The sequence below is a fragment of the Saccopteryx leptura genome, chromosome 3 (genome assembly GCF_036850995.1).
Source record: "Saccopteryx leptura isolate mSacLep1 chromosome 3, mSacLep1_pri_phased_curated, whole genome shotgun sequence".
Taxonomy (NCBI): domain Eukaryota; kingdom Metazoa; phylum Chordata; class Mammalia; order Chiroptera; family Emballonuridae; genus Saccopteryx; species Saccopteryx leptura.
Window position 1 is genome coordinate 308,581,248 of NC_089505.1, and position 19,427 is coordinate 308,600,674.

General features: G+C 41.2%; 1 protein-coding gene across 4 annotated transcripts in view; it reads right to left on the reverse strand.

The window, feature by feature from the left end:
• The window catches only part of SGK3 (serum/glucocorticoid regulated kinase family member 3), a 119,324-nt gene that overhangs the window by 43,185 nt on the left and 56,712 nt on the right, over nt 1-19,427 (reverse strand). For all 4 annotated transcript variants that reach the window (XM_066378936.1, XM_066378933.1, XM_066378935.1 and 1 more), the window contains exons 2-3: nt 5,089-5,298; nt 869-952 (exon numbers count right to left, since the gene is read on the reverse strand). In XM_066378936.1, coding sequence (XP_066235033.1) covers nt 869-952; nt 5,089-5,166 — 162 coding nt within the window. In that variant the 5' untranslated portion in view covers nt 5,167-5,298. The remainder of the gene's footprint in view (nt 1-868; nt 953-5,088; nt 5,299-19,427) is intronic.

The window sequence follows — 19,427 nt, forward strand, 5'->3', positions numbered from 1 at the left end:
ACACAATAAAGCTGATAGTATGATAATTTAACTAAAAAAAATTGATGATTAACAATTATTAGAGAGGTAGATATAAAGGATTTATTTCTAACATACTATTTAATTTAAATAAAAAAATTTTTTTCTAGAGAGAGAGAGAAAGAGACAGACAGGAAGGAAGAGAGATGAACAGCATCAACTTTAGTTGTTCATTGACTGCTTTCTTACATGTGCCTTGACCAGGGGGCTCCAATTGAGCCAGTGACCCCTTGCTCAAGACAGCGACCTTGGGCTTCAAGCCAGCAACTTTTGGGCTCAAGCCAGCGACCATAGGGTCATGTCTATGATCCCATGCTCAAACCAGTGAGCCCACACTCAAGCTGGCGCCCTCGGGGTTTCCAACCTGGGTCCTCAGCATTCCAGGCCGACACTCTATCCACTGCACCACCATCTGGTCGGGCTAATTTAAATAAAACTTGATTTTTAAAAATATATATATTTTAAGTCCTGGCCAGATGGCTTGGTTGGTTGGAACATCATCCCAATGTGCAAAGGTTACCAGTTTGACCCCCATTCAGGGCACATGCAAGAACAGATCAATATTTCTATCTAAAATCAATAAATAAAATTTAAAAATATAGTTATTGGATTAAATATATATATATGTTGTACATCTAATTTTCATATCTTCAATATTTTATTTGGAACTTCTCATCGGTCCCTTCACCCTTTCTTGGACAATTGCAAAGCTAAAACGCTTTTGAAGAATCTCTTACCAGTTTCTGCTTATATATGAGTATTATTTAACCACTCAAATAAAATTGCTCTAATTTTTGAGTTTTCTCGGGTGTTTTATTTTAAATAAAACATCATGTAAATTATTACTTACAGTATTGTAAAGCTTATCAAATTCTGCATATCTCCTGAAGACAAACCACTCACTTCTGCCCACTGAGACCAGAACTTTATAAACCTATGAAACCAAAAATATAATAACACAACAATAAAATGATTGTAAAAAACCCAGTAGCTACTTAAAAATGTGAATAAGCTATTTTCATACTCGTGAAGATTTGTTAGACATTAATGTTTATAAATAATTCTCTAGGATACACAAGTATACCAACTGAAACACTTATTTTATCTTGTTGAGAGGTGATATTTTATTTTTTCAGAGAATACAGTGAACACCCATGTACTCATTACTTAGATGAATTCTAACATTTTGCCATTCTTGTTTCAGATTTTTCCCCCAAGAATAAAACATTATAGATTCATTTGATGACATTCTCCTCTGTTCTCCCCCAGCAGTGCCATTATCCTGAAATTATATTTTCAAGTCAGTTATTAGTTCTCTTTCTTCCAGTTTATCCTTTACACAATATTTTCAAACTAAAAATTTATCCTCAGATTTCCTACTACCTTACTTATGTTTAATATTTCATATACACATAATTGCATATAACCATAGTCAACAACCTTATGAAATAAGCAGAACAAATATTACATGCTCTGCCCCCACCGACTATACATGAGGAAATGGTGGCCCCCAAAAAGTAACTTGCCCAAGTACCTGGACTTGTGAGACTAAGATCTAAATTTTCTAACCCTCTGCGCAACAGAACCAGTATCAAGTATTTTTCTTCCATTAATTTTTGAGAGAGATGAAGGGGGTAGGGGAGTGAGCGTAGAAGGGGTGAAGGGAGCAAGAAGGAGTGGGGGGGGGAAGGGGAATGGGCAGAGGGAGGGAGAGTGAGAGAGAGAAGCATCAACTTGTTCCACTTAGTTGTGCACCCATTGATTAGGGCTGAGCTGGCGACCCCAGGATTGAAACAGCAAACTAAGTGCTAGGGGCCAGGGGTCTTAACAATTGTAATATAGAATCAACTTTCACAATTCATCCCACAGATACTCTCAGATTATAATTTAACATACCAATGTAAAAACTGTTTGGGACCCCAAAAATGTTACATCATTTCTAAAGAAAAAAAATAACAAGAATCCAAGTTTATGAGAAAAGGCTCACTGAGGTATGGCTTGGGTTATCAATCTCATCATTTCACAGTGTAAGACCAGGGGAAAGAGATATGAGTTGCTTTGGGGTTTATAATACAGTTGTCCACAATTTGTTAGATAAATTAAAGTAAACCAGGTTAATTTTGGAAAGTGGGAATACAAACATATATAAACTATCCTTTCCCATGAAAGTTTGGTAAGCTATACTCACAAGTTCATAGTCACATAATACTGTGAAGAGGACCTCCATGATACTGTATGTGATTATATTGTATGAATTCTGTAGTATCATGTAAGATATGACCACAATAACAGGTTGACAGTAAGAGGAGTTAAGGATTCACCTGAAAGTTGAAGCAAAGTCACTAGTATCAGACACTTGGGGAAGTGATGAGTCACTTTGACAGAAAAGATCACCCTATATGAGCTATAGGTGGTGATATGGCTGGCTCTTCTGGTCCTAACCTAGAAGGTATCAAGTTGTCTTAGAGGAAGCTATTGGATGTAAGACGTCAGAGTTATTTGTAAGACGATACTGCCCACATGGAGAGTGTGCAGAAGTAGAGGGTCAAGAACCTGGTAAAGGTTTCAGTGAAGGTGAGCCTTGCTTCTAAAACTAGATTACAGGCTAATCTATGGCCTCTCAGGATCGGATAGGCCTGGAGCAGGACTACCACAAAAGGACTGGAAATTAGGACTGGAAATCCAAGCTTCTTGGATTACTTGCGCTAATTCCTGGTATGGTAAGGTGGCTTCCCATTGTTAACCAAGTACAGTCAAGACTAGAACCCAAGTCTAGGTCTAGGCTGAAGCAGCCCTGCTGCAGATATATTTATAGGAACTAAGATAAAGCTTTGTGAATTATTAATTAGCAGTAGGATTTATTAAGAAGAGCTTCCTGAGTTCTAATAAAAAACAGATTGGCAAACAAAAAATTTTGCAAATTAAAAAAAATAATTTTATTTGCAAAAAAAAAATCGCAAGATTTCATAGAAAGCAGTATAATATTTATTATAATTTGAAGTTATCTTACTGAGTATTTAAAATATTTCCTTATTGTCTGTCTTGCCCCACTGGAATGTAAGTTTCTTGAGAGTTAGGGCTGTGTCATTCCTACCACTTACTGTATCTCCAGTGCCTAGAAAGAGGCTGGCATAACAAAGAAACTCAGTGACAATTTGTTGAGTTGAAAAATGAAAGTATAATTTAGACTTGTCCTAGGATGCAATGCAATTCTCTGTTAGAAGCTTCACAGTATAGAGTTATATGAAAGATGTATGAGAACTTCCTCTACCATGAAAAACAGAAGGATACCCTTAGATCCTAGATATTTGCTATGTATGAACTCCTCTCAAACCTGGCAGGAGGTTATGCCCTTGAAGGAGAGAATGGCCCAAAGGTAAAAAAAATAAGGATGGGGAAGGAAGGAAACTTTTACACACCTCACTATTTTACCCTAGGTACACTGACTTCTTGTTTACCATTAGTGATGTTTCTAAAATTTGTTTATGCAAATGTAGAAAAAAATGCACAATGCTTGTTAAGATATTACGACAACACAAAGACTGAGGGGAAGCAAATGTCCAGACACAGAGTACAAGCTCTGGGCTTTGGTGCAGGCTGTGGGGGTATTAAGGAAGGGAGAGTAGAGGCTAGAAGGGCTGTTTCCAGCTCCTTCTTCTGGGACTTTGGGAGAACACCACCACTGGGGGGTCCTAGCCCCACTTAGTTAAGAAGGCAGAGTGGAGTGGTCAGAGTTTAATTCCTCAGCTTTCCTCAGCTCCTATATGAAATGGACTCTGAGTTGAAAGTCACTTGTCATGGGGTTCAAATGGCAGGGGCCAGGTGAGCCCCTGGTTAGAGGCTGAGGTACATCCCTTGGCTCAGGAGCAGACAAAGGGTTGTCAGAGCCTCAGCGGGCTCAACAGTCTTAGAGCACCAAGAGGAAGCAAATAATCACCACCAGCCCCCAGCCAGCCCAACCAAAGAATAGATAACAAGTCAGTTTATCAATTGCAGATGCCAGCCGTGGATGCCGGTAAAATGCCCACGGCTGGGTCAGGTCAAGCATAGCTGAATGTTTGCCAAACCAGTCACTCCATACCTGGAATGGCAGAGATCTTAGAAGGACGACGAGAACGCAAGAGCCCTCACCAGGCTACCGCGTCACTGACTCCACACTGTGAAAGGGGACACTGCTCCTCCCGTAAACCATGACGTCAGACGGGAGGAGTGTGTGTTCAGTATGAGTAAGAGCAGAATGGAGACAACCTGAGCATTTTTATTACCTAAAAGAACTGCTTAAATCTTAGCTCAAACTGATTGTTTATCTTAAACAGAACTGGGTTAAATAAATTTCTTCACACCACTCAGTCGGTGGGAGTTTATAGGGAAGACTAGATCAGTTATAGACACATAAATGACATTTTTTTAGGGGCATGGGGCAGGAAATCTCTGTATATAATGACAGAACTAATGGAACTAAACATAATATTATATGCTTCATTACAGTAAATAGAAAAGTGATTATTCTCCAATAATAGCCATTGATACACTGATTCAGCAAATATTCATTGCGTTTAGTCTCTATAAAGCCCTACAATAGATTCTATGGTGATAAAAAGTGAAAAAAAGAGATAACATATTAAGAAAGGAGAAATTACATATTTTAAAAACTGAGGTAGAAAATAATAAATGTCGTAAGAAAAATACTACAGAAATTTCAAGATAGTGGTTCTTAACATGGGATCAATGACTTCTGAGTCCATTAGCCCCTGATAGTATACATAAAATTATGTGCATGTGTCAAAGATCCTTATGTATGTACATTTTCTGGTGAGAGGGTCTAGCAGATAGTATCATAAGCTTCTTCAAGGGGATAGGTAAACAGGCAAAAATCTGCACTGTGAAAGAAACTGTATCCCACTGCAGTCCTCAGGAAAGAAAGTGGAGAATATAGCATTTGAAAGATGCGTAAAATCTGGGTATGTGCAGACAGAGAGGCGACATCCTAGGTTAAGGAAGAACAGAAGCAGAAATGGCAATATTCTCTATCTTCCTTTCTTCCCCATGCGCTTTACGATGCATACTTACAGTAAACCTCTTCTTTTTCTCTCTGTGTTCATCAGAGCTGGGGATGCTTACACTTGGGCAGCTTTCCTTGTAGTCCATGGTATAATTCCTTTGGGTTTATGGTCTCAAAAGGCCACAAAAAACAAGTCTGAAGAAACAGCAGTACAAACACAAGTAGCTAATCCAAAACATAAAACCTCTTGAGGTAATGTTCAAATTCCATCATGCAACCTTGACCAACAGAAAAAAAAAAAAGAAAAGAAAAACACTGATTAGCAAAACAAGTTTAAAATACCACAATTTGTCATTCCTTGTTCACAGGACCAATTGTATGCTTATTCTGGCAGGAATTCACTTTTGATCATAAGTCTCGGCTCAGGGTGGAGATGTAGCTTCTGTTATGTCCCTTTCATTAACTAAACCACAATCAAACATTAGCGCCCCACCCACTTGCCCTACTCTAAGAAATGTGTGAGCTTCTTCACCATAGTTCATGTGGCTAAGGGCTACCTCTCACCTAAAAGGGCTCTAGCTTGATGGATTCAGAGCAGTATTTTTTCAAAGTATGGTTTTCAGACTTTTTGTATCAGGACGAACAAATGGAGCTTGCTTCAGATTGGGATCCTATATAGTAGTTAACTATATATTTACCTCCCTTCCTCAAGTGAGGTAACTGAGACACAGATAGGTTAAATAACCTGCCCATTCTGGATTTGAAACCAGGCTGTGGCTCCAGAGACTCAACTCTCTTAACCACTGTGCTATGCTGCTTTTTAACAACTGTATATCATTCTGCTGCACTGGACCTCTGGTCAGAGATGTTACAGTAGATCTCAATATAGAAAAAATACAATTTATATTAACATTATCATTCCACCCATGGACAAAGGGCTCGAGATGTCACCTTTGCTAAACACAGCAGCCCATACTCTCCACTGACACGGAAAAATGCCTTTTAAAGGGTTTGTCTGCCAGTCTCTGGGTGATAAATTTCAGGAAGTCACTCTGACAGATCAGATCATTGTAAATAAATTCAAGTAATGATTTCAAATATCTATCAGCCGGCATTGAATATTCAGGTATAACAAATTTTAACTGATTGTAAAGATACTTCCTTTAAGATAATTCCAAACCCACTTTTAAGAGACCGGATAGACAGTGATGGAGGGAGACTTGACTTGAGGTTGTAAACAAACAATACAATATACAGACGATGTACTATAGAGTTGTGCACCTGAAACCTGTGTAATTTTATTAATCAATATAATCCCAATAAATTTGATGTACAATTCTTTTAAAAATCAACTTGGGCCTGACCAGGCGGTGGCAGAGCAGATAGAGCATTGGACTGGGATGCAGAGGACCCAGGTTCGAAAATCCGAGGTCGCCAGCTCGAGTGTGGGGCCACTGGCTTGAGAGTGGGATCACAGACATGACCTCATGGTCACTGGCTTGAGCTCAAAGGTTGCTGGCCTGAGCAAGGGGTCACTCGCTCTGCTGGAGCACCCTGGTCAAGGCACATGTGAGAACACAAGCAATGAATAACTAAGGAGCCACAACGAAGAACTGATGCTTCTTATCTCTCTCCCTTCCTGTCTGTCTGTCTGTTCCTATCTGTCCCTCTCTCTGTCACCAAAAAACCCCCAAACAAACAACAAAAAACTCTGTTGCATTTGCTGCTGGAAATGCAGCCAGGAAGGATTTATGTGTAGTTGACTCAGTTGTTAGAAAACATGGAAATGTGACTGGCCCTCTCCTAAACTAGGTGTGTATAAATGGTCCAAGTTAGAGCACCCTATAACCCATAAAGGCAGCCTCTTCGACTCCCCCTGCATTAGACCAGGGCAGCTACCTGACCAGAGCCCTACCTTATAGTCACAACACTGCACAGCTAAAGAATCAGAGCTGGCGGAACCCACAGCTCTTCTAAGGCATGTTAGTCTCGTCCAGGAGCCCCAAGACCCACACTGACCCAACCTTCTCCATCTGTAGCAGAAATGATGAGAAGTGAGGGGGTGAAGGGTATGGTGCTAAACTAAACTGTCCCTTGAGAATGTGGGACCCAGGAGGTGGCAGGTCCTGCTGGTACAGGATTATATACAAGTTTGAATGTCTGTCTGTGCCTTACTATGTATAATCCACAGGAGCACAACTGCAGGAAAACATCACTCAGGGCTCCCTTGGGAAGGGACAAGAGGATATGGCATTAAGTGGCATTAGGAATAAAGAAGGAAAGAGCTGGGGGGCAGGATAAGGTGTTTCATACAAGGTGTCAGGGAACATCTAAGCATGCATGCAGTTAAGTGTAGAGGCGTAGCCCTCAAATCTGGACCAAAGAGCTCTAGTTACAAAGTGTGCTAGCCAACCTCCATTTGCCCTTCCTGATCCAGTACCACTGCTTCTCCACCCTGCCTCATGCCAGAAGGCTAACCCAATGGACCTCACTCTGAGGCAGCTGCTCCATCCACCCTTCCTCTCTGGCATCTGGTTCAGTGCAACCAATGCAAGACACTAGCAGGTGATGGAAGGGCAGGAAGAGCAAGATGACCTCTTTCTAACTGGAAGTGGTTTCTCCATCTAAAGCCACAGTTCCTACCAGGTGGCCCCTCTTCCATAGCTACAGTGGAATGCCTGGGACCAAACACTGTGAGTAGAAGTGGTGCTTCCCCATGCCCTGCTAGTTCTTACCCCTGCTCATAACATCTTAGTAAACAGTCCCTTTGTTAGATTTCCTCTGATTAATTTTGAGTGTCATGTGACTGATACGGTAATTGGGACCAAGAATGACCCCAGGAAACAGACCCTTAAAAATAGGATGCATGAGGCCCTGGCCGGTTGGCTCAGTGGTAGAGTGTCAGCCTGGCGTGCAGGAGTCCTGGGTTCGATTCCCGGCCAGGGCACACAGGAGAAGCGCCCATCTGCTTCTCCCCCCTCCCCCTCTCCTTCCTCTCTGTCTCTCTCTTCCCCTCCCACAGCCAAGGCTCCACTGGAGCAAAGTTTGCCCGGGCGCTGAGGATGGCTCTGTGTCCTCTGCCTCAGGCACTAGAATGGCTCTGATTGCGGCAGAGCAACGCCCCAAGATGGGCAGAGCATCGCCCCCTGGTGGGCATGCCGGGTGGATCCCGGTCGGGCGCATGTGGGAGTCTGTCTGACTGCCTCCCCGTTTCCAGCTTCGGAAAAATACAAAAAAAAAAAATAATAAGATGCATGTTTGATGACTGCCCTGATCATTTTCCTGTGGAGGGAGCATATGGGGAGCTAGCCACCTGGCACACAGATAAGATCATTCAAAGTTCCTCCCATGATGTCACAGGATGGAGCACAGGCGGTGGGCAAGGTGATGGAAGGCCAAGGAGATGATGAAAATGCTGATTTCAAAGACTGTGATGGGGCCTGGATTGCTTCTGGTTGTCTTTGAGAATATGCACCAAGTTGACAAATTAGCAGTTGTGAATTCCCAAGTAGATGAGCGGAAAATCTATGGCTGTTAGATTTTTTCTCTTATGACTGCTAAACTGATCAGACTAAGGATCCATTTACCATTTACCAGAGCCTAATGGTAAGGGTTCCAGAGCCAATTAAATATGCAATCCTAAAAAGACTCTTAATGCTAACACAAGAGTACTGGCTGGAAAGAAGAATGATCTTAAATCATAGATGCAGATACTCGGGCAAACACAATGAAGCTAAGAATGTTGAACTCCCTATTCAGATGAGCACCCCTGCTGAAAGAAAAAACCTACACCCTTCTGAGCAGTCCCAGCCTCCTGAACCCGGCCCCCATAAACCCTTCCAAGTTGTTTTACAAGGGGATGCCAAGTCTCCTCACTACCTATTCCCACCACTCCTCACTGCCTCATAACAGTAGTTAGATTCAAAAGAACTCAGAAAGAAGTTCAGAACCTACTCTGGAAGGAGACTGCCTTTATACTAAAAAATTTGCAGAGTCTTAACAATTTTTAGCATCAGGAGCCTGAAGCACACATATGGAAGCACACTCAAAGGATGTCAGACCCAAGGATGTTAGATTAAAATAAGATTACTGTGACACTATACAGAGTATATCCTACCACTCTTTCCCCAGACCTTTCCCAAGAGGGACCTGTAGTCATTCATAGGTGCGTGCGCTGGGGAATGAGAAATGCGCAATATTTCCAAGAGTTACTGGACACTAGCTCTGAACTGACTCTAATCCCTGGAGACACAAAACATGGGTCACCAGTCAGAACACTCATCTCATTCCAGAAAAATGTAGAGAGACTAAATCACTTGGCCAAGCCAGGATCCAGCTAATAAGAGATAGAGCTATGATTCAAATCCAAATTTGTCTGCCTCCAAAACCTACCTCGACTTGTTTGCTACACCAGCCTGTCTCTCTGTTAGTAAGATTTCTCGTTCCTTCAAGCCAGCAACCTAACAATACTTAATAGTTACTGGTTAAGCTTATTATGAGGCAGACTGAGCTTTGTGTTTGTTAATCTGGTTGCTGCTCACAACAGTCTACCTACTGAGAGGAAACCAAGGAGAAACTGAAGCATGAAAAGATGAAGTTATCTGCCCCAGGTGGTGGAGTCAGGATTTGAAACCTGGTGGCCTCCCTTCGGGACCTTTACCCACTGTACCACACTGCCTCTACAACTACTGCCTCTACAACTATATATACACACACACACACACACACACACTAAAGAGTCCTCTGGGAAACAATGAAGAAAGTTCATAAACTTATTTTTAAGTTGGTACAGCTGAAATTATGAAATAGCAAGCCCGCTATTACCGCAAATTTAATCCATGGTTATTCTACAAAACTGAAGCAATTTAAGTTCTGAAAAATCATTTTATGGCCAGGCAGCCAAATGTAACAAAATAAGAAGAGGGCTGATATAAGAATCCACACAACTAAGAAAAAACAAAAAGCTATGTTGTTCACATGGGAATACAAGTTGGAGCTTCTGGGCGAGGGCGGGGAGTGCTCATAGGTAGGTTAGGCTTTTCAAAGGAGAATCACAAGAAGAAACTGCTTTCACTCTGCTGGGGAGTCACAAGATGATCTCGCAGGCTGGCTTGCCTAGGAGGAGGTCCCATGCTCTAAGGACACTAAGTTCCAATATTAACCCAGAATGGAAGAACTAACTTTACCATCTAGCTAGTGAATCAATTAAGACAATTTTAAGAAGACACAAAGAAGTAGGTTAAATGGGGACAGAACTTCCAGAGGCAACCAGATCTTAGGAGGGGCAGTGATATGCAAGAGTAATATCAGAGCTGGTAAATATTCCACTTAGAGTAGTTCTCATCAGGGGAACTTTGGGCAATGTCTGGAGATATCTTTTGTTGTCACAACTTGAAGGATGCTAAATATACTAAAATGCAAAGGACAGCCCCTCCAAAAGAAAATCATCTGGCCCAAAATGTCAATAGTGTTAGTTAAACAAGTAACATTTATTAAGCACCATTGCCAGGTATTGTTCCAAGACAGCGATCTTCAACCTCTTTCATCTCATTGCACACATAAATTAATTACAAAAATTCTGCGGCACACATACAAAATATATTTTTTGCTGATCTGACAAAAAATATAGGTATATATTTTTTTAATTTTTAAATTAATTGATTTTAGAGAGCAAAGAAGAGGAGACAGAAACATTGATCTGTTCCTGTATGTGCCCTGACCATGGATCAAACACACAACCTTTGCGTTTCTGGACAACGCTTTAACCAATTGAGCTATCCAGCCAGGGAAAAATAGGTATAATTTTGATTCATTCTCACTGGATAGCTATTGTTGTGTTGACTGTTGTTTTTTTATTTCACAATCTAAGGGAAAAGAGGCTAGTGCTCCTGAATAAATAAGCAATGCATGTTTTAAAAATTCTTGTGGCATACAGTTGAAAATTGCTGTTCTAAGAGCTTCCATCTAACACATCACTTAATCTTCACAGCAACTCATAAAATAAGTATCATTATCCTGGCTTTACAGATGAAGAAACCTAGATGATGAGTACTTCCACATGGCCACACAGCTGTGTGTGGCAGCACTGTGATGTGAATATAACTCTGACCTCAGAGCCTGGCTTGCAAACACTGTCCCTCAATTTCTTATGAAACTGCTGCATGCATCCCCTTCTTCTAGCAGGTGTCCCCAAACTACGGCCCATGGGACGCATGCGGCCCCCCGCCACACTTCCGGAAGGGGCACCCCTTTCATTGGTGGTCAGTGAGAGGAGCACTGTATGTGGCAGCCCTCCAACGGTTTGAGGGATAGTGAACTACCCCCCTGTGTAAAAAGTTTGGGGACCCTTGTATCTAAAGCCTCTGGAGATACAGAGTTGAAGAGAAGGGAACACCAAGTGTCCATTAGCAATCAGGTTATAGAAAGAAAACCACGCACAAGAAAAGTAGCGTTCTGATTCTGCCACCACAAGGGGTCAGGTTTGTGCAGCACTGTGTCAGAAATGGCCCACTTCCTCTTCTTGAAACATGCCAACATCTAACCAAGAGCTTGGCACTGAGTGGGCCCTGAGTGTTGGTCCCATGACAAGGATAATCAGGGGCTACATTAGGAAACAAAGAGGACACAAGAAAGGATGCTATCACAGGAAATGGGTCTTTTAAAAAGGAGGGGGAACCCTGGCTGCGTAACTCAGTTGGTTAGAAAGTCATCCCGATACGCTAAGGTTGTAGGTTCTACCCCCAGTTAGGGCATGTACAAGAATCAACCAGCGAATACATAAATAAGTGGAACAGCAAACTGATGTTCTCTTTCTTCTCTAAAATATCAATATATAAAATTTTTTAAAAATAAAAAAGAGGGGCAGTTAGTCTTTTTTAAAAAAGCATTTGGATGGGCTCCGAACACATACAGATCATGTATCATAGAAATGTAAACTTGAAACCTATATGATCTTATTAACCTGTGTCACCCCCAAAATTTTAAATTAAAAAAATATTCATAGATTTAAATGTTTTTATACTTGGGCAGCCATACAAAGTAGAAATATGGGTAAAGCTCCATGAAAAAAAGGACCTTCCAAATTCATGTTATATTAAAATTTTATAGTTAAGGCTTTTTTTAAAAAGCACTTTTTTCAGCCCTGGCCGAATGGCTCAGTGAATAGTGTCGGCCTGGCATGTGGATGTCCCTGGTTCGATCCTCAGTCAGGGCACATATGAGAAGTGACCATCTGCTTCTCTTCTCTTCCCTCTCTTCCTTCTCTCCCTCTTCTCCTCTCCCAGACAGTGGCTCGATTGGTTTGAGTGGTGGCCGGGGTGCTGAGGATAGTTCAGTTGATCTGAGTATCGGCCCCAGACAGCAGCTGCCAGGTGGATCCTGGCTGGGGTGCCTGTGGAAGTCTGTCTAATTATCTCCCCTCCTCTCACTTAAAAAAAAATAAAAAATAAATAAATAAATAAATAAATAAATATATACACACACACACACACACATATACATATATATATAAATAAAATAAAAAATAAAGCACTTTTTCTTCATCATTGTGCCAATCTTTTTGCCCACTGTATGCAATCATTGTTCTGGATCTTGTTCATCTTTTTTTCAGAAAGCCAAAAGAACAATTTATAAGAATGTCAAAAGATTCTTCAGCTTTTACCTCTAAAATATAAGCAGTTTCTGAACTCTATTTCCTTCACCCATCATGAAGACTGTTTGGTACAGACTACTGAACCCTACATAAATTATAAAACAGATAAATTCATAAATACCAGTCTGCACTCTGAACTCACATGGCAGAGAAAGGAGGCCAGTTATTCACACTAAAGAATACAGGAAAATGAAGAACAAGCCTCTTCCAAGAGGAAAGAATTAGGCTGAGAAGAGCAACAAGTTTGGGTGTTTCGGGGCAAGAGTTATAAAGCAGAAAGCTGACAGGGCCAGTTAAGGAAGAGACAAAAAAGAATATATGTACAAACCCTGGCATGTCAAGGGGACTGGCAAGGGAACAGGTTTGGAAACTGAAAACTGACCCAGAGAATAAGAAAAAGAATTGGGGGTGGGGATAGGACAAGAATCATTTTTGAGGAGAGAATAGGTCAAGTGTGTGGGTTTCATTTTAGATTACACCTAAAGTACCCACCCAGGAAATTCTGACTCCAAACCAATTTATTTTTATTAAAAAGGCTACTGTAATAGTAAATAATCTGTTATCTGTTTATTTCTGCTTCTCGGAATACTATCTCCAAACACATCCAAAATGTTTCAACAGAAACAAAGCACATCTTTGTCTTATCTGTAAATTAAGTGCACTGCAGAACAGATTAAAAATTCTAACAGGATCTGCCAATAGAAGATACATAGTAACTTTCTCCCCCCACACATATCACATGATGAATCAGTTACAACTTTTCCTGTTTTCCTTTCTTACTAATGTGTCCTACTGTTAATTCCCACCCCACCCCCATTTGGTTTTTCCCCCTCACTGTCATCACATCTACTTTTTCCTAGATTTAGCCATCTCTTATTTGAGATACCTGTTATTTATCCTGATTCTTGATAAAGTGATAGAATTAAAAATAAAATATGTACAAAATATACAATGTTGGAATACAACACAGATGAACAGTATGTACCCAACAATTCCACAGGGGTGTCCAAGAACCTGAACAAAAGTCTGTTGGCTCCCTGAAACTGGCTCCATTTTGTCATATACATCAAAGGAAGAGACCGAGTAAGGAGGCAGAAGTAAATGCTGACAATCCTGTTTTCCAATACCAGAATCAAAACTTCCAGGATAAAAAGAAAGGACTTATATTTACTCCAACTAATAACATATCTGTCTTCTACTTCCAGAACCCACAGGGCAGGGATGGTTATGTGTAGCAGCAATGCTCTGCTCTGTCCTCAACCTCCCAAGGTCACCATCCTGGGTTCCTGATCACCACCATGCCTGCCCTCTTCCCAGCTTCCCAAGTTTTTCCATTGGGAATCATACTCCCAGTGTATTTTCCAGGCAGAAGTAAACAAAGAATGACCTCAAGGATGATTCCTGAAGGATTGTGACTACTGGCAGAATAGGTAGATGAGTGCTTATAGGAAGTTAGAAAAACACGAGAGGGAAATTCACACAAAAGCAGTAGTACTAAGCCTAGGGAAAGCCTGTTCTGACTGAGAAGGTCGAGAGAACTCAGATTAAGGAGGCACCACGAACAAACCACAGATGGTAAGCACCAACACTCAGATTAAGGAGGCACCAAGAACAAACCACAGATGGTAAGCACCAACACATTATAAAGTCTCTTGGGAGAACCTCCAACCTGATATCTCTTCTTCCACTCTTACCCTCTTCCAATCCATGCTTCCCACAATAGTGATTTTTTTTTAAAATCACTGTAAATCTGATTGTTTCACTCCTTTGCTTAAATTCTTCCCATGGCTTCCCACTGTTCTTAGAATAAAATCCGAACTCTGAATTGTTGCTAAGACTACAAGCACCCGCATGGGCTAACCTTTTCCTCCCTCTCCAGCTGCATCCCACCAGGGCCTCTTCCTAGTTCTCAGGCACACTGAGCCGGGCTCCACCTCCGGTCTCCGTGGTGCCTCTGCCTCAAATGCTTTTCTTTCAGCTCTTCACATTGAGGCCTCTGTTCAAATGTCACTTCCTCCAACAAACCTTCATGACCATCCTAACTAAAGTGCTCCTTCTCCGACATAATCTTGTCATCCTGGTGTTGTTTTTTTCCATTTCAGCATTTATAACCATCTAAGATTACACACTACTAATTTATTGAGAACCTCCCTGAGCAGAGTGCAGAAACTGACTTACTCATTGGCATGCACTTAGTAGGCCCCAATACACATTTGTTTAATTTGTGCATTCAACAGGTGGAGAGAGACACTTGGAAATTCTAATTTGCCAAAGTATGCAACTGAGATCTTCAAAGTAAGCTCTGGTTCATCATTTCTTCATCAAGCTCCTAAATCATCAATTTCTCCCTCTTTACAAGGCCAATTCCATTACTATATGTATTAATATATTACAGTATCTTAATGAAATCCTCCCTAAAAATATAGATTTACTTAACTGATACACCATGCCTACCATGTGCTAGAAATATGTAATTAGTTTATGCTCCAACTTTTATTATTTGTATGAATGACCCTATCTGATAAAACCCTAACCAAAGGCTTTTTTTTATTTTTTTTATTTTTTATTTTTTTTTTATTTTTCTGAAGCTGGAAACGGGGAGAGACAGTCAGACAGACTCCCGCATGCGCCCGACTGGGATCCACCCGGCACACCCACCAGGGGCGATGCTCTGCCCACCAGGGGGCGATGCTCTGCCCCTCCGGGGGCTCGCTCTGCCGTGACCAGAGTCACTCTAGCGCCTGGGGCAGAGGCCAAGGAGCCATCCCCAGCGCCAGGGCCATCTTTGCTCCAATGGAGCCTTGGCTGCGGGAGGGGAAGAGAGAGACAGAGAGGAAGGGGGGGGGGGTGGAGAAGCAAATGGGCGCTTCTCCTATGTGCCCTGGCCGGGAATCGAACCCGGGTCCCCCGCACGCCAGGCCGATGCTCTACCGCTGAGCCAACCGGCCAGGGCCCCAAACGCTTTTTCAAGACAAAGAGAACTCAGGGTAAACACAGATGCTTATACAGTGTGATAAATGAAACTTTACTCCAAAACCATTATTTACTTTCAAGATTCTTCTTCTGACAGTGTAATTTTTCTGTTTAGCACATTGGAAAAAATTTCCCGAAGGAGAAAAATCAATTGCAAATTTAAATTATAGTAAAATTTTACCTTAAAGTTCTAACATTTTGAAAATTAAAATCTTTATATATATTTTTCCTACCAACTCTTTCCTGTCAACAGAAACTGCAGCTTCATCTTAGAAATGGTAAAACAAATTTAGACCATACCTGTAAATACTCAAAATCAAATGTTAATGTGGGCCCTCAAATGGGAAACCCCAACTGAAGCTTGGGAAACAATGGGAAAAAGAAAAGATAAAATTAAATTGCAGAAATGTCTACATGAGTTCTAAAAATAAGTTTAAATCTATCAGAGGGAAAAAAATCACAAGTAAAATAAAAACATTCACTCAATTGGAATATGTACAAGGATATATTTGTAATGAAAAACAAAGCAAAGTATATTAAACCAAATGCTGGTATCAAACCTAATAAAATGGGAAGCTTCAACAATAGCCCAATTCAAGTACTTTTATATCTATCACCTTTCTCTGAAGGACTAAGAGCTTCTGCCATATGTCATCTCCATATATCCAGGAAAATAAATGAAGAAAGAAGTATGAACCTTTTATTATTTTAAACAATGAAGGGAAAGAAGGTAAACCACTTCTGTCACCCAGAAAGAGAGAACATTTAGTCCCATTAGGCTCAGAAAACAAAGCAGGGAGTCAAGAGTATTTGTGCTGAGAGACACAAAAACAAAATAAAGCTCAGGAATAATACCCAACAGGAATATCCAAAGCTGCACGTGTTGCTCCATGAAGTCCATCTTGTCCTAATGACTTCCTGAGTTTATTGTGTACATTTTTTAACATCCACCGTCCATCTAGCTGTATGGGTTGGGTGTATATTTATTGCTCTCCCTACACCTACTCCCTTCTGTGAATCCAGACCTCAGTATCTTTATTTGTAGCTTTTTATGTAGCAACAAATTTCCTTGCCTTCTTCCTTAATCGTTCATTTTGTAGAAATTATTGTAGAAGCTCAATATTTAATTATTTAAAGGCCTATCAAATAGCATTTTAAGTTCATCTGTAGTAAAAAATTAATATGAAATTAGGGTAGGGGGTGTGTCTTATTTTTCCTTAAAAAAGTAACTGGAATCAGTGTGTGCATGGTTTTTTGTCTTCCAGGAGCTTATATGTAGCAAAGAATAACAATTCAAAATAGACTGTGGTAAATTCTCTCAGAAAGCTATGAAAAGTCACAAGAATTGAGGGGAAGGAAAAACCACTTCCAACTAACTAATCTAGGTATGCAAAATTGTGGTGACATGTGAGGGAGGTTTTGAAGGCTAGGCAGACAAAACAGAAAAAAACAGCACATCCTTGATACAAACAGGGAATAGCCATTCCTCCAGTTTGTCTGATTTCCTGCCCACTTGGAGGGAAAGCCCTGCTCATCAATAAAAACAGAAAGGGAAAAGTGAATTTGAGATCATGTAGAGCAGTGGTCCCCAACCTTTTTTGGGCCACGGGCCAGTTTAATGTCAGAAAATATTTTCACGGACCGGCCTTTAGGGTGGGACGGATAAATGCACAAAATAAAATTATGCAACCTGCGTAAAAACTGTGGTATTTTTAAATATAATTGTCAAACTTACGAGACAAGCGTCAAGAGTGAGTCTTAGACGGATGTAACAGAGGGAATCTGGTCATTTTTAAAAAAGAAAACATTGGCCCTGGCCGGTTGAGCATCGGCCTGGCGTGTGGGGGACCCGGGTTCGATTCCCAGCCAGGGCACATAGGAGAAGCGCCCATTTGCTTCTCCACCCCCCCTCCTTCCTCTCTGTCTCTCTCTTCCCCTCCCGCAGCCAAGGCTCCATTGGAGCAAAGATGGCCCGCGCGCTGGGGATGGCTCCTTGGCCTCTGCCCCAGGTGCTAGAGTGGCTCTGGTCGCAGCAGAGCGACGCCCTGGAGGGGCAGAGCATCGCCCCCTGGTGGGCAGAGCGTCGCCCCCAGTGGGCATGCTGGGTGGATCCCGGTTGGGCGCATGCGGGAGTCTGTCTGACTGTCTCTCCTCGTTTCCAGCTTCAGAAAAATACAAAAAATAAATAAATAAATAATAAAATAAAAAAGAAAACATTGTTCAGACTTAAATATAAATAAAACGGAAATAATGTAAGTTATTTATTCTTTGCTGTGGACCAGTACCAAATGGCCCACGGACCAGTACCGGTCCGCGGCCTGGGGGTTGGGGACCACTGATGTAGAGAACTCTGAATAACAGGCTTTTCACTCTGGATTTCTTTCTGCAGGTGGGGATGTGAAGACATTTGTAAAAGGAACTTGGGATAAGGGCTATAAGGAGTAGAGAATGGGAGCAATGGAGGAAGGCTTGAAGAAATAGGGGCTTGACATCAATAGGAATGGCAGTTTTGCGCAAAAAAAAAATACAGAAACAAAAACAAAACAAAAAAACCCTGAAAGGAGAACTAAGTCAGCAGCTATTTCACGTGGAGGGCAAGGTAGAAGGAGGAATTAACATTGCCTCTAGGTTTTATTCCTGGGTAACCAGGGGAAACAACTAGAAATGGGGGAAGGAGAGAGCAGTGCAAAACGACAGAGAATCGGCTTAAGTAATTACTACTGGCCCTAGCTGGAAATGTTTGCATCAGACCCACCCATCTGACACCTTCTGGTGGCAGGCACTGTTTCCAGGCACTCAGGATACAACCACAAACACAACTGGCAAGCACCTCTGCCCTCATGGAACTTAACCTTGTCTAATGGCAGACAACAGATAATAAGTACATCAATAGAGAAGTATATATTACAGGAAAAGTGGAGTTGCATGGAATTTATATAGGAGGGTCTGAGATAGTAACATCAAAACAAAAACCTAGAGGTGAGAGAGTGAACCATGCAAGGAACCAGGAAAGAATCAGCAACTAACACACCAGTATCTCCATTTAATTTCATTCCATGATGCTTTTGAAGTGGCAGCAACTGCAATACATCTCTTTGGTGACCCAGTCCTACCACTTCCTCACTCTATTCTATCATGAAACCTTCATGCGATAACATGAAAACAGTAATAACAAACTACCTACTAGGTCAATTTGTTTATACTGCCTGTTTACATTCCCTACATAAGAGAAAGGACTGCATTTTAAAACAACAAAACCAAAGTACTATTAGAACATGTTTGTACAAAACTTAAGACAATCATCTTGTTCTCAAAGCAATTATTGATGTAGCAACTTTGAGATGTGATTTAAATCAAGGCTGCTGAAGAATAATTACGAATCATGCAATTAAGCTACCAAGTAGGATGCTGCTGAGAGAGAGAAAACCCCCATTCACAGCACCATGAAACTGTCAAAAAATAAAAATAGTACTATCATCAAAACCAGAAGGAATATCACCCTTTGATTTTATAATCGGTTGCTGAGCAGAGCTGAGTTCTAGTCTAAGCTCTGCCATTTATTGGCTCTGGGTCTTTGGATCCCATCCTTATCTGGAAAGGGCAGCTGGTCCGATTTTTCAGATTCCCTTCAGTTCTGAGAATCTATGTGGCAGTCCTGGTTGCTACAATATTTAGTTTATTTATTTGGCTATTCTGGTTTACCTCACTTTGCAATAATAGAATAAGCACCCACCAAAAATAGCACAACTTATAAGTTCTGTATAATTTTTTAAAACAAACTTA